At 48.1% G+C, this 15,715-nt stretch overlaps 1 protein-coding gene across 1 annotated transcript in view; it reads left to right on the top strand.

The window, feature by feature from the left end:
* LOC120956662 (protein O-mannosyl-transferase TMTC2) overlaps window positions 1–15,715 on the top strand; it is a 162,083-nt gene that overhangs the window by 75,613 nt on the left and 70,755 nt on the right. Inside the window, exon 5 of the mRNA XM_040378329.2 lies at window positions 9,783–11,586. Within this exon, the coding sequence (XP_040234263.2) occupies window positions 9,783–11,586 (1,804 nt within the window). The remainder of the gene's footprint in view (window positions 1–9,782; window positions 11,587–15,715) is intronic.

Here is a 15,715-nt window from a genome sequence, read left to right as displayed (position 1 = left end):
CGGTGGTGGCCTGGGTTGAACCGGATAGTGCCTGATGCCAACCCGAGAAGCAGCTCAATGATGCCGCACGCTCTCTCACTCTGACTCTCTGCGTGTCTGAGGCTGATGGCAAGCAATGTACTACCAACAGCACGAACTAACCGTGTATAAACTGAACAGCGCCAAAGGTGAGATGTCGAAATCGATCGCAGGAAACGAAGGAGGTCCAAAGGGAAAGGAACACACACACACACACACACAAACACACCGGAATCGGGCATACTTTACAATCATCTTTCTCGGTGAACAACCGTGAATTTAACTCCATTCAAATATTTGCTTTCACTTCGCTTTCCCAGGTTCGGTAGGAGTGCTGCCTTTTTTTTGTTCCCTCGCCTTCTTTTTTTATTTTTTATTTCGGAAGTGACTAAGACTCGGCCGGTAGTTTGAACCTGAGCTAGTCTACAGTTTGGTTGATGTTTTTCTTTCGAATGCTCGTGTGTGTGTGTTGTGTTCTCTTTGTGTTTTCCATGCCAATCGGAGTCGTGTGTTTGGTTCGGTATGCAATTTAAACGTGCGTTTTTTCTGCTTCTTCTCCTATCGACATTTCTTCCTTATCCCCTTGGAACATTCACTTCCACCGGATGCAGATTGGCACCCGGTGGGAATTGTGATAAATTTGGAGCGTCGTGTGCTCGTGTAAGGGTGCGTTGGTCTTTTTTGTGCCACGCCAGAAGGTAGTATATGACGCACCTTGCCCCGGGGGAAGTGGGAAATCGGTACACGCCTTCTCACAATAACTTCCGACCATGTGCAACGAAGTCGAGCGACAGCCTGCACCGATCGGAATTCCTTTCTGTCTGGTGCGTTGTCGTGCTGCTGCTGTTACTGGTGCAGCTGAAAAGAAGCTATTCTCGGCAGACGGTTCGCTTGCCGTTACGGAGACGTGAGCTTGCTTGCATACATACTACCACAAACACACACACCAGCACACGAACGGAATTGAATGTTCCTGGTAAACAGATTTATTTCCTTCCGTTTCGGATCAATCGGTCCATCGGTCGGTCGTTGCGAACCATTTGACGATCACGGTTTTCGCACGAGGCAGTGCATTCCATTGTGTGTTCCCGTTTGACCGGCCGGCCGGGTGTGTCTTGAAGTGAAGCGATTTATGGTGGACTAGATGGTGCTGCCGCTATAGACTGGATTTGGCTTACACGGATCGGATCGTGTCCCTTCAGCGAGGTGTCCTGGATTGAGTGGGATTTTGAGGACGGAACATAATGGACGGATTTGTACCGCTTTGTCACTGGAAAGACTCATTCGAGTGTTTTTCTTTAGGAGTTCGGGCGAGCATAAACGTTGCTTTTAATTACGCTTCAACTTAAAGTTTTGCAGAATTTAAAAACCTTTTATGCATCCTAAAGTGCTACAACGGTCACTGGCTGGTTCGTTGCATAGAGCTTTCCCACTTCCCGTCGTGTTTGATGTCCTGTGCTGTTCACGAACTTCTCGCACGAAGTTACAATTTAAAATGCACACCATGCAAATCTCGCACAGTGCGTCCCTTTCTCTCCACACCCCATCTTGTGTCAATGTGTCAATTCCATTGCCCTGCTACCCGAATCCAATCAAGAATCTGGCAAACATGGAACGTGCATTTACAAGCGGAACGCAAATAGACTAGTGACAACTTTTCGATTCCCAGTCTGTGCTCTCTGGGACCCGGAGGACACAGCTTTTCTTCAGGGAACGATGCACATACGAAAGCTAGCGACTTACCAGTGCTGGAAGCATCTAATATCCTGAGCTCATTTTCAACTGCAGCCATTGAACCGGGTGAGTTCGGGCGTATTGAATGCGACATTTGACAAGAGATGATGTTGTGTCTGTGTGTTTTTTAAAGTGACTTTTCGCTCTCCTTTTCCATTTTGTAAGATGCGAAGCAGTTTTGGGCAAGGCACCGTTGATGGTGCTATCGAAGGTTGAAACACGGGATTGCATACTTAATGTGGTTCAACGTACAAAGCAAGCAAAGAGAACGCGAGAAAGACGGTGCACGAGTACGTCAATTTAAGTTCACCCATTTGGAGCTCATGAATTCCACTTTACCGGGATTTCATCGTTGATTATGGGAAAAGTTGGTCCACCTGTTTGGCGTTTTTGTGTTGCCCACGCCAGATGAAGGGTGAAAAACATCTCCCTATTATCAACACTCCTCGCCAGAGCCTCGCCATACCAGGACACCAGTTGCGTTGCACTGTACCAATCGATTTGTGGCCCTTCAGCAGCGGAGCAACTATTCTGTGTTGGGTACGGGGCGAAATTAATATTCCAAGCGCCACGCTCTGCAAACGCTACACGCTTCCCCTTACTGTAACCCTGGAGAGCGGGCGGAGATGCCTATTTCAGGAGGATGCTTGGCTTTCCAATGCCACAGCCTCCACCCTGATGTTGTTGGGTGCTTGATTGGGTGCACAGCAACAGGGAACGAGCACAACACCTGCGCGCTTCACCGTTCACCGTAATCGACACGATTGTCGAAGACGATGATCACAATAATAGCGATGATGAAGGTGCTGCTGCCCATCGTTAGCCCGTCGCTGGCTGGTAGGGTGAAACTTTTTCCACCATCACAGGTTTATGCGGGCTGCAAAAGGGGAAACTTTCATCCTCTCGCCAGCCTCGAGTGGATCCTCTCGAGCTAGGGCTTTCCGTTTTATCCAGCGCGAAAGCTCTTAGCGTTCTTTACTTGGGGTTTTTTTGTGTGTTATGTGTGGCGCGAATGTATCGCCACAGTACACCCACCATAAGGGCCGTTTCTTTCCCCATTCAACATTATCTGCACGCCGGCTTTTATATCTCCGCTCCGTGTTGGCCGGAGAAACCGTTGACTAATGACTACCAGCTGGACTTAATACTTTCCCCCGGGCGTGGAGCGAGCGACTTGGCGGGCAAAGCGGACTAAAAGGAATAAAATCGATCGCATAAGCACTCGAACGCTTGGGAAGGGGATGTTGGATGGGTTTGAAGTGTGATGATGGAGAGCTTGCTTGCTTGGTTGAGATGATAAGAAAGTCTTTCGAGATTGGAGTGGCATGTTAAGCATGTACGTACAAACAGAGCATGATGCGAAGAGTTGTTTACCGCTTTTCACATTGATTTACGGATCTTTTCTGTCTACGAAAAGCAAATGTGTATATCATTCTTGTAGTTTCCGGAGACAAAAGATTTAAAAACTCCAGGCGTGTGAAATCTGAAATGAAAATTGTGTTTCGAAAGTAATAATTTAGATTTGAAGCACAAAACCGCCCAAAAGTATGCAATGTGCACAGCAAAGTGTAATTTTTACGTCTAAACAGCAAGTAAAATTCACCTCTTTTCACCGTTTCAAGTAATCTGTGAGTGTCATCTTCAACAAAAGTACGATGAACATCATAAGCAGTAAATCCGACGCTAAACCTTCCCGATCAGCCAGATTAACGCATAAAGTGCTTTGACTCCCTGCACTTACCTATATGTGATTGCTGACATGCCAAAGCCCTTTCGTCGAACGTTCCATTTATATTTTGCTCCTAAATCTTTCAATAAAAAGAAATAAATGTAAAACTCCCACACAGTCCATTCCACAGCCCGGTTAATGCGTAATCTTTTTACAACGGATAAACGGTTTAAATGCCTGCTACGCGTCTACTTTCGCACGCCGTCGGTTCGGTTTGTGGTTCGAATTTTGTGTGAACCCTTTTTGGGCTGCCCTGCGGGGGGCTGCAAAGATTGGTAGACCAAACCTCCCACATTGACGAAAAAGGCCTGGTGCCAAAAGTAGCCAAAAGCAGGAAACCGTACATTTTATCATTTTTTGGAATCGCTCGTCAGAAGTGCTGATGCCGTCCTGGTGCAACCTGTCTCCGCCCCCACCTGCGGCTGCGGATCGGATGAAACTCACAAAAGGTTCAAACTTTCGGGGCTTTCTTCACGGTGTGTGCCGGCGTTACGGAGAATGAACGGAAACCTCAAACTGTCAAACAATTTCACCAAAACAAGGTTTCCCTTAGAGGCGAGCTATTTGTAGCCGGTGTGAAAGGTCTCTCGGTGGGCTGGTGTACGCGGGTATGGTGTGCTGTGAAGATAGATTTTCTGTGGAACGCGTAGCGTAGGATGTTGTGGAATCCGGAACGTTACAGGATCTACAGCACGGGTTTCGGTACGGCTGTAGCAGCAATCAAGGAGCTATTTTTACCCAAACGGCTTCAACTTATTCCTTTGAAAACGCTTTCCACGAAACGGAAAGCGGGCAAATATGGTGGCTGCAGTCGTTTCGAGAGCAAATGCTGCGTTCGGAAACCTCCAAACCAGCGGATATATGGTACATTCTAGTCATTTTGTGAGCTTCTAACAGTGACGTTTAGAAGTGTCTTGATTTGAATCGCTTCTTAATCGATAACAAGTAACAACAACTTCTTGATTTTCTTTATCTACTAAGCTCTTTAGTGCAGTTGAAAAACAAAAACAAACTCAGTTTAATTTCTATTTGTATTCTTCATACAATCCATCTCGAACTTTATATCAAACACTGCTTACCACCAAACGCTTATAGATGATTGTTAGACGATCCTTGATCATAAAGATCTATTCTTTTACACTTCAAAACCTCTATAACTCCACCCATAACCGATCTGTTTACTTGAGCTCGTCTCTTCTCCGAACCTGGCTACATTTATATGAGGAAAAATGCTTCAACCACAAAAGCAACACCCGCATCGCGTTACACCTCTGCTCGCCACTAGTGAAATCAATTCAATCCACAGCAGAAATAATCTTCCTGAATCAACCATTTCTATCGGCGATTAGTGGCAGTGGTGAGCACAAGGGCTCAGAGGCAATTGAAAAAGGGGCCAGAGAAACGAACCTACGAATGCGCCGGGGACTGAATGTTGAAAGGGCGTTTGATCGAAATCAACCGCAAAGCCGCAATCCTTTCCGAAGAAATTCACTTCCCCCCCGGGTTTGCTCTCGTTAGCGATCGATGCTACACCATCGTCATCGCTCAGTGGCCGTTGTTTTTTTTTCCACCTACTGTACGGTACGGTTGCGGTCGACTTTACCATTTACTTTCTTTCGTTCTATCTCGCCGCACTGCATTCGAATAAAAAAGCGAAGGGGGCATCCGGAACCGGAAGCTAGGAAATGCGAAATTTCCCAGGCAAAGGCCATGTGATGCCGATGCCATTCCCAGACGTTTAGAATGAGTTTGCCGGCGTGCAGGAGATGGATGAAAAATGGTTACAAATGGAAATGCTGTTTGCACAATCATCTCCGTCAACATCATCATCATCATCAACAGCATCAGCGCTATCGGTGATCCGACGATCTTTGTTGTTGGTGCCTTTTGATTGAGCTCTTTCAACCGCTCAATAGATGGTGCTAATCACGATAATAGCTTAAACGGCATGGTACACAATTGCATTTCCGGTTTGCTTAATGGATGATGCATTGAGTGAGGAATTAAACGGTTAACGACCGATAAATAGGGACGCAGGACTTGGAACATGCATGGTTTAAGGCTTGTTAAGAACTAATAATACAACTTTAAGGTATAATTTTCCAGCCAAGTAAAAATAATCCCTTAATTAGAGAAGTTTCTTCCCCCTTTCATTTATACTTCACTTCTGTAAAAACTGCATGTGAAATTGAAATAGTTTCATTGCAGCTTCTGCTGCTTCTCCATCAACGGCTCAATTTCGTTCCAAGTAATTGTTCGCCTCAACGTTTCCCTCCTGTCCTTTTGCTGCATCAACAACTCCTGAGCCAGCGAGCGAATGGGTCCTCCCGGCCTGTTAGTTCACAATCACAGGCCCTGGTGCCGATAGCCTTCAGCGCTCAAAGCGCTAGGCCCGAGCCCAGAATTCAATTTGCCGGCTGAAGGATAAACTTTTAGCTACTGATAAAGGCGGATAGTTTACAAGTTTTACAATTATTTTTTAACCATCCCAGCCTCCGACGGTCGCAGCTTATGCAGCCATGCTGGAGCACAGTGAGTGAGTGAGTGAGTGCTTTCCCACTATCGAACACGAAACTTTTCCTCTACAATAAAGCTACCGCTCGACTAATCAGCCATCTCGAGACAGGCAGGCAGCTCCCTTGCCAACCGTGCCGTTGAGCCTTTACAACTAATTGGCAATTTGATGCAGACCGATGGGAAACCGAAATGAATTGAAACTTCAGTCCAATGAGGGTGGAACGACGGGCAACGATGGTCGGTTGACTGTGTGCCCTAAACCATCTATCGATCGTTAGAGATACTGTTTCTCAGTCCCTATTCTTGTTCGTTTCGGTGAATGGAACTGTGACACTATTCACCGAATGATACAAAATGCAAACAAAAAACGTTGCAAAAACAGCTACAGATCAGATCTCCGTTTCTGGGTCGAAAGAGTTTCACCACCTTTATTTAACCAAGCTGCTTTTGGGAAAAAAGGTTCCCAGATTTTACAGGCTAGATAGCGCACGGATGGATTTTGGTAGCCTTGTGAACCATTTAGTTGATCAACTTTAAACAATGCGAACAACAGAAACTAGGGATCTTGTACGTTGATTGATTTTTATCTAAGCTACACATAAAACGCTTATACGACTTGACTAAACATCTAACGTACTCAAACTTCAAACAACCAGTTTTCCAATAACCATTCTATTCGCTTCATTTCATTCTCTTCAACTGACGGAGCGTGTAGCTGTAAACAATTCCAATAAAACAAAACCCTGCCCTCGAGGAAACTCTGCATTCTCCTCCCGTTCAGTTGCTGCCGCGGGCAGTGAGAGCAGAGTATAACAATTCAAATGCAAAACAAGATCCCGGGGCTTTAGCACACAAACTGTAAGCTAGCCTTGTCGCCCGGCACTGCCGACAGTGTACTTCTGCTGGAATGATCCCAAGCTCAAACTTCATGCTCGGCAAGCATCTTTAAATGATTGCGGGGCAGCAAAACAACGGCATCGCAAACAAGAAATGGCAACCGAACCGTTCTGAAGATTGCTCGGAAAGAAAATAAGCGTAAATACTGCTTCACTCCATCTCGAAACTCGAAATTGTGAAGCCTTTCTCCCACTGCCCTATCCACACACCGAGCAAACCGAGATAGTTAGGCAACTTTTCTCATCTCATCAACGCTGATTCGAACGTGGGGCTGATTCGTTTGCCGAGTGCCGGGGAGAAGGTTTGCAGAAAGTTAGAATAGAATAGTTATTATTTAGTTTTTATTGTTCCATTCTCAACAGTGGCACGCGTGGGTAGCCGGAACCTGGCTGGGGAAGAACTCGTGGTGGGATTCGATTTCATTTTCGATCGAATCGGGTTGCCCCTTGGCGGGGGGTAACACAATGGGATGAAATCAAATTATTCAAAGATTGTCTGTCTTGCTGCTCCAGAAAAGGATCAACAGCTCCTGGCCCGTTGGGCGTCATTGGAGTGTGTCTAGATACCTTACACAACGTCAAAACTTCCCAGCCGTTCGAAGATGGATGTAAAGGTTCCGACTTAATGAATCCAGGCAAGCAGTGGGAAAGCGACGCTGCGAAAGAAGAAGTTTGGAATTTTACAGTTTCGGTAAAATTGGTGCGAGAAGAACTTTTGTTCGATCGGGAATAATTGGTGAAATGGTTCTGGGCGGGTAGGATCTTTGGCGAAACTTTTATTCAGAATCTTTTGTGCGTTTAACATGAGCTTCCTTTGTTTTTTTTTTTGTTGTTGTTGTTGTCCGGTATCATGATAACCAAAGATCCCCGGGACTGAGTTTCCCCCTGAAGCCACTGAACCTTAGCCAAGAGCTTTTGAGTGGTTTCATGGGTGAAACTATTCTAAAATTCTACCCGTACTCCATGCTCCACTGGCTGCTGGACACAAACTTCCAGCAGTTGGACAAATAAATTAGCTACCATAAACTATCGCCGTCCGTCCAGCCAAGTTTGCCACCCAACTTTTTACACAAACTCCTGTTTTCCAAGAAGAACAAGGGAAGGGGCCGGAGCACTAATAATGGGATGCGTTCAACTTTTGATGCGCTGCTTGGAACAGAAAGAATTTTGCTCATCTTATTGTGTTGCTTGCGAAATTGCTTACTGCAAAACACCCGAGATTGGATCGTCGTTGGTGGGATGGCAAATTAAAAGCTCTCCCCCGTTCCTCTCCCACCATCGGCAAAACGTCAATTTGGACCCATCAAAACGATCGAAGTTGAAAGTGCTGTTTTTGATGCTTTTGATTGGGTATTTGGTGCCAGAAAATTCATCGAAAAAAAAGGCTTTCTAAGAAATGTACAGACACGAGGTCAAAAAGTTCAGCCATAAAGCTACGCTAACTCCAACCTGCCAGACACATGCATTCATCATCCGTCCACTGGTTGTTCCGATGTGTTGTGTGAGTGCGTGTGTGTGTGTGTGTGTGTGTTTGTGTCTGTGGTGCTTTCTTGAAGAAATACTGCCAACTCTCCTCTTCCTCTGTGCCGAATCAAGTCGTCATAAATTCAACTCACGTCCCAACAGGCACCTGTTCGGTGACAATATTTGAACCGTAACCTTTCCATTTTTTCTTGGGCTCTGGTTCGCTCACTCCATCAAACAGTCCTTTCCCATCATATTCCATTAGCGTGATCGCCATTCCTGTCGACTGCATCGAGTGGCGTCGCCGTCGGGCATCGAAAAGCACCGAATGCGAAGAATTCTAGCCACCACTCCACCATCAATCGATTACCTGTTTCGCTCCTCTCCTAGCAGCTAGACACGGCAGCTAGCTGCCAGAGGGCAAACACAGCGAAAACGAAGATGGGGCTCGATGGTTCTCAAGATGGCACTAAGAAAACTGCTACTGCTGGCCACTTTGACACTCCAATCGAGGTGGGGGTTGTGAGCGGAGATGATGGAGAAATATGTCGCAAATAAAAATCTACTTGAGCACAAACATTGACTCCGTAATAGAATAATCCAAACGGAGATGCTGGGCGGCCATCTCGTACGTCTACCTTGCGACGAGGGCACATTATTGGCTGTATAAATGCGTTGCCAGACTGCTGCTCCGCTTCCCCTCCAGTTGTCGGGTGTGTCAGCATCTCCATCATCCTCCGGCACGAGGATGAAGAATCTTTTTATTCCTCCATTATGAACCCATCAAAAGTCAATGATCCTCGGCGACGTTTGTCGTCGTCGTAGTCGTCGGCGGCATCGTGTCTCTGTTCGGTTGCCAGCAACTAATTCTTTTGCTTCTCCAACTCTTGCTCGCTCGCACGCTACACCGAAGATGAGCATCCAATATACATGCCAAAGTTGCCACGTGGCTGTGGTTGGATGATTTATTTACGCTTTAATTAAGGCTGCATAAATAATGCACGACAGAGTGGGTTCTGCTGTCGATTTCTTTCTCTCCCCTCCAGTGCTACTTAGTTTGCCGCAACCGAGCTTTTGTAATATGTATGCGCGGTCACGGAAAGCTTAATTAGAGCGGGCTCTTGCGCTTCTCGGCGAGTGTCGGCTGTGTGGCTCTTGCTCATCTCAAGCCAATCTCAGAAAAGGGCAAAGTTGAGAAAGGTACAGCTCTCCCAGTTCCATTACAGTTTCCCGCCGGTTCCATTCCCGTGCATTCTTGCAAGATGTGACCGGGTGCTGCTTTCCAGACGGCAGCGTGTTTATTGTTTCGCTTACAAAGTTGATCCAAAATTGCACCTTTCAGTTTATTTGCTCAAATGAAAACCGTTCTTCCATCTTCCGCATACACTAATCCAATGCTCGCTATCTTCTCCATATCTCAACAGCACCGGGCCCGGAGTATCGGCATCATTGCGCTGTCGCTCGCCTTCATCGTCCACTGCCGGCTAACGCTGCCCCGGCCGGCAACGCTCTTCTCCACCGCCGACAATCCGACAGCCCGTAGCGGCTCGCTGTGGACGCGCTTTCTCACCTTCACCTACCTGCCGGTGGTCAACTTCAAGCTGCTGCTGCTACCGGACGTGCTCAGCTTCGACTGGGGCATGGACGCGATACCGCGCCTCGGTACCGTGTGCGACCGTAAGGTGGCACTGGCTGCCCTCTTCTATCTGGCGCTCGGGTGGGCATTGTGGTCCAGCTGCCGGGCGCTCGTCAACCGGCAGCAGACGCCCGTACGTCCATCGGGATCGAAGACAACCCCCAACGCTAGCAGCTTCAACCGCAAGCTTGCGAACAAACTGAACCTGGCCCGGTTGCGTGCCGGCGAGGAAGGTTCCAGTGTGCCCGCCCTACCTGTGGTGCAGCTGGACGACCGGGAGAATGGTGATGGTGGTGGTGGCTGTGCACTCTGCAAGCAGGATGCCGGGCTGCATCACACAAGCTCCTGCCGGACGCTGCACAACAACAACGGCCTGTCGTCCATCATGTGCGGGTGTGGCTACGCGCCGGAATACAAATATTTATCACTGGCCGCGCCCTCCCAGCTGGCCAGCTACTTCTGCCGGACGGCCGCCTCTAGCAGCAGCAGCAGCAGCAGTAAAGGCACAGTGCGTACCACCACCACCAACAACAATGACAGTGCCAGCATCAACTACAACCAGAGCTTCCAGGGTGCGGTGGTCGGCAAGAAGTTCGCCTGCCACTGGCCGCTCGGGACGGTCGGTGACGGGGCGACGTCCCTGGCGTCCAAGGAGAAGCCGTTCCCGTTCACCACACTGCTCACGGCACCGGCGGACATGTGTTCTCCCTCCCTGTCCTCGTCCTCCTATACCTCATCTTCCTCGTCGTCATCCTCCTCCTCCACCAGTTCGTCCTGTGCGTCCTCAGTGCGCGGTGACAGTGCGGACGGGTCGACGGACGAGCCGTGCCTGCCGGATGAGGGCAGCTCGCTGCACAATTCGCCCGCAGCCGCACTGCTCATGTCCGTGGCGCTGCTCGCACTGCCCTTCCTGCCCGCCAGCAATCTGCTCTTCTACGTGGGCTTTGTCGTCGCCGAGCGAATCCTGTACCTGCCCAGCGTTGGCTACTGTCTGCTGGTTGGGCTCGGCGCTGGAGCTCTGATTGATGGTGGCGGCGGTGGCCGTTCGTCCCCAGCTTCCGGCTCCTCGATCAGCGGGAAACTTTCGAGCTACGGTCGCGGTGGTCGGCGAAACGGGCCGCCGGCCCGATGGCTCGGTACGTTCGTGCGCAAGTGTTTGAGTGCCCTGGTGCCTCCCGGTGACCGCTCCGTCGGGGGTGCAGTGTGTAGTGATGGTGCTGCGGTGCGCGATGATGCCAGTGGCAGCATCCACCGTACGGCCAGTGATAATGGTAGCGGTGTTAGTGGCCGGTACGGCAAGTTCCAACGCACCAACGGAATGGGTGCGCCCAGTGTCAGTGTGCAAGCTGTTAGTGGTGGTGGTGGTGGTGGTGGTAGCGTTTCAGGCAAAGCTTCACGGCCGGCCACAGCCGGTAGGGGTGGCCGTGCGGGCCGGAGCACGAAACCGTTCGGCCCGCGGCGCCGACAGCTCGTGCTCGTGTGCGTCGGTTTGCTGCTGATCGCGTACAGCGCCAAAACGGTGCGCCGCAATCGGGACTGGGCGGACGAGGAAAGCCTGTTCCGTAGCGCTGTCGCGGTCAATCCCCCGAAAGGTAGGTAGAAAAGGCCCCTAAAAAACCCCCATTTTGTGAACCCTTTTTCAAAAAAAACTTCCAGGTTCTTTTTGCGGAAATTTCCGGCCGTTTGCGTTCAAGTGTCACTTATAAAGACGAACGCGCGGCACGATAAAAAATAAATTTAACGTTTTTCTTCCTCTTTTTCTGTTGCCCTTCCAACATTCTCGAAGCACAGGCCAGGAGGAGTTTGCTTCCATCGTGAAGTGTCCTGTCCCCTCCTTATGTGCGCTTTAAGCAGTGCCACTCGCGCCCATTGACATAAGCATTTTATGAGAGTTTAAAGTGATTCAAGCGTGTACACCGAGCGTATTTATGGTGCCCGCGGAAGCGGCAGTTGTCTGCTGGGTGGGTTTAAAAAATTTACAATCATCCAACGGCAACCCCGGGTTGGGAAGACGGCGAGCTTTGGTGTACGTTGCTGGCCATCATGGGTTTTTTTGTTGTTAGCGTACTGCGACAAAGAAAAAGGCTCGATTTAATGGCGGGTGTGTGTTTAAAAAGCCGAGAAAGAGCGAGAGGGAGCTAACAGAAGCTCCATTAAACAGTGAAGGCTGGACGGGTAGGAAGAGCTATGTTATATGGTACAGATAACATTATGTGATGTTCAAAAAAGGGGGAGCAGAGAAAAAAAAACAAGTCACCCCAGCCCGACGACAAACGATCATTTGCGCGGAGATAAATAAGCCTAAGCACACCCGGGCCCACGCGGCGCAAATACACACAAGCGCACCAGAGGCGCGCTGGCATAATGGGATGTAAACTTTAGTGGAATTTGTGACCCTCCGTTCTTTCACCCACAGCCCCCCTCCCCCGCCCGCTTTGGGCAAACATAGGGCCTGTGCGATCTCGCGGATGGGATCTAAATTCAATCTCCGCCGTTTGTCCATTCGTCGCAATGGAATGGGAAAATTAAATTGAATTGTCTCAGACCATGTGACAGCTGGAACATATCGGTCGTTGGAAAAAGCGCAAGAGAAATAGTGAGGGAGGAGCACTGCTTTTAAAGAGAAACATTTTAAGGGTCAAATTAAATTGTCCTAGCGTCAAAAATACAAACAAGTGCACAGCAAGCGATGCGGACAAAAGGGGCGAATTGTGTTTCTGCTTCAATAAATGTCAACCAAACCTTCAACCGATTGTGATGCGACCGAAAGCACAGACACACACACACACTCACGGAAGCCTTCCATTTCAATCAGAGTGGGCGATTTATTCTTCGGCTTTTCTGACAAAAAGCTCCTGAAGATGCTTCTGCGCCATTTGCGTGCTTCTAACACGCACGGGAGTCGTCGTTCTGTGAATCACACCATGTGTTACCAACGTCCCACACACACACCAGCAGCTAGCTCTGTTAGCGAAAATGATTTCGCTGGTGTACGAAATCTGCCTCCAAACAAAGCTCCCGGCAGCAAAAAGATGCACAAAGCCGCAGAAATCATTCGCTCGGAAGGCTATGGAATCATTCCCTGCAGCACTCCCCCGTTTCCGTCTCGAGTGCAGTAAGCCTTCCTGGGGAAGGGGCTTGGTGCTATTTTTCGCCCGGCCGAGCTTACCGAAAGAACGCTCAAGTGTCTTTGCAAGGTGAGGTGAAAATTGATTGACTTTTTGACGACGAGGAAAGGGAAGATGGAGAGAAGTATTTGGGTAAAGCAAAGCGTCGGTAGTGGCTTAACCGGGTAATGGGCCGGCATAAATCAGGATGGTTAGCGATGGGCCACATCAGGATCAGTCGGTGGTGGTGTTGGTGAGAAAGAAAAATGAAGCCGCTTTCGTGGTTTCATGGGCACATTTTTTACCGAGTTTGCAGGCGTTTTGAAAGAGTGTAGACGGATGTAGCAGATTGGTGTGTTCGAGAAGGTGCGGTTAAGAGATTGGAAAGCCTAAGTCAAGGTTGTTTTTTTTTGGTTTATACATTTATAGTTTAAATATTGTTCACTTTTAGGTACTCCTTTAATTATTTTTTGACAATTGAAGCCTTCGTCGCATAACATTGCTTCAACGTTACCAAATTTTGAGGATGTTTTTCCTTGTAATCGGAATTGCTCTAGAACATTTGACGTTATTTCCAGAGAGAAATTGGTAGAATAGAAATATTAATTAAACACATATACAAACATCGATGTCGTAGAGCAAAAACCTTGAGACGTGGTACAATCGGGGTGCCTTTATTTAAAAATCCGTTGAAATTTGGACAGAATTTAGAGTTTTTCCAATAGTACTGCTTCGGTAGTTACCAAAAAAATTAAAGAATTATTTCAAAGAACAATTCTTTAAAAAAGATAAATTAAATTCTACACTTCTCGCTCCGTCCAGTTCCGTTTCGAGAATGTAATTTAAATTAACTTCCACCCACCATCACAGCTAATCAGTGAAAAACACATAATCTACAGGAGCTACCAACAGTAACCAACAGTGTGACGCCCGGCAAACGAGGTGCCCGGTTAATGTGGTGGTGCATACTTTATGAAATAATAAATCTGAATCCGGCATCCTAATTGATTAATCACACCCCCAAGCTAGCCAGCAAGCCCGGTGGGAAGCTCGGGAAAAAAGGGATAATCAGCATGAAAACGAAAACGGTCGTTACACATTACCGCTGTCCATTGCCGGACCATTTGCGTGAGTGTAACAAGTAGCGATTGGGCCAATGCGGCAGTGAGAAGGAAGAACGAATGGTATCAAAACACACCAAAAGGGCAAAAAATATGATAAATTACCAACTGACCACCAACAGACTGGTATTTATGGGCAGAGTGTGTGTGATTGTATTTTTTTCCCCCGTCGCTCCATTCCCTGGAAAACTGATAAATGACAGCTCGAAGTTTAATGTTTTCGCTTTTTTTTCGCTGCTGCCTGTTCGCTGTTCACAGTTTGCCCGAGGAATGACATCGGAATGATTCTCAGCTTTGAGCCCGGTCAACCAAACCAAGTGGATGGATGGTTGTAGCGCTCCCTGCGCTGCCTCGGCGCTTACAAGTGCTTGGATTATAGTGTGTACATGATTTGTCATTTTAGTGACCAGCGATCTTGAGCAGCAGCGCTCCAGACGTCGATGCTTCGGGCTGGTACGCCTAGGCTACGCTTAATGTTGGCACCATTATGCTGGGCGGTGTCAAATACATGAGACCACACAAAACACTTCGACACGCGGCCATAAAACGACGCTGGTCAGGTCGGGGTGTCGCTTGGCGTGACGTGGCAATCGCGTGGAACACGGTCGGGCGCTGTTAAGCTGATGCCTGTGGCGCGGAGATTAACGATTTCGGAATCCGATGAGGAGGAGCAAAAAAGTCAGTGACAAGACAAGGTCATCTTTTACACTCACTTCATGGGCTCGTCAAGAGAATAATATTGTCCAAGAGTCACGTGGGTAATAATTGTTAGTGGAGGTTGTAACGCAAGCTTTGGATTAGAAACATAGACAGCTATCATCGCCGGCGACCTATTGGGATGTCAAAGCGACTGTTTTTGCTTGAAGAAAAAGATGTTTAGCAAGTGGTAGTTCGTCGCATATTTAATTCCAAAAAAAATTTTAACATCCTTTCTTCTATTTATTTGTAAAATCAATTATTAAAGCGATTTTTCAATTCGATTGTTAACGTTCAATATCGAAAATACTACCTACCAGGCACCATGTGAAGCATCATGATTGAACTCTCCGGTTCGCTGTGCACTGCTGTCACGCCTGGAACCTGGTAACGATGTGACGGCAAACCATTTTTCCGTGTCGTTTGTCAACCAGCCGTAGGCTTTGTTCAGCTGGTGGGCTGCGATGAAGGGAAAACAAACGCATCGAAGATCGGTCCCAGATCGAAATCATGCAGAGAAGAAGCAACTCCACTCCTGTAAGCTGGAAAACAACCGCAGCCACCGCAGCAACCTGCAGTGCAACTACTCCACACTGCTCACAGTACTTCAATCATTATTATTTCACAATCGTGCACCATCGCGCTGTGATTTAATGCACTGCACATCCGACTTCAGGTTCCGGTGTCGCAGTACGCGAACAGATCGATCACTCGTGGGCTCGCTCGGTCGCTCAAAAAAGGTGACAGCCTCTGTGCGTGCTGTGTGCTTGACCTCATGGATGCCAGACATCAGACAC

Source organism: Anopheles coluzzii, chromosome 3, assembly GCF_943734685.1.
Source record: "Anopheles coluzzii chromosome 3, AcolN3, whole genome shotgun sequence".
Classification (NCBI taxonomy): domain Eukaryota; kingdom Metazoa; phylum Arthropoda; class Insecta; order Diptera; family Culicidae; genus Anopheles; species Anopheles coluzzii.
The sequence above is the reverse complement of the archived record's forward strand: the minus strand, read 5'-3'. Positions and strand labels throughout refer to the sequence as shown.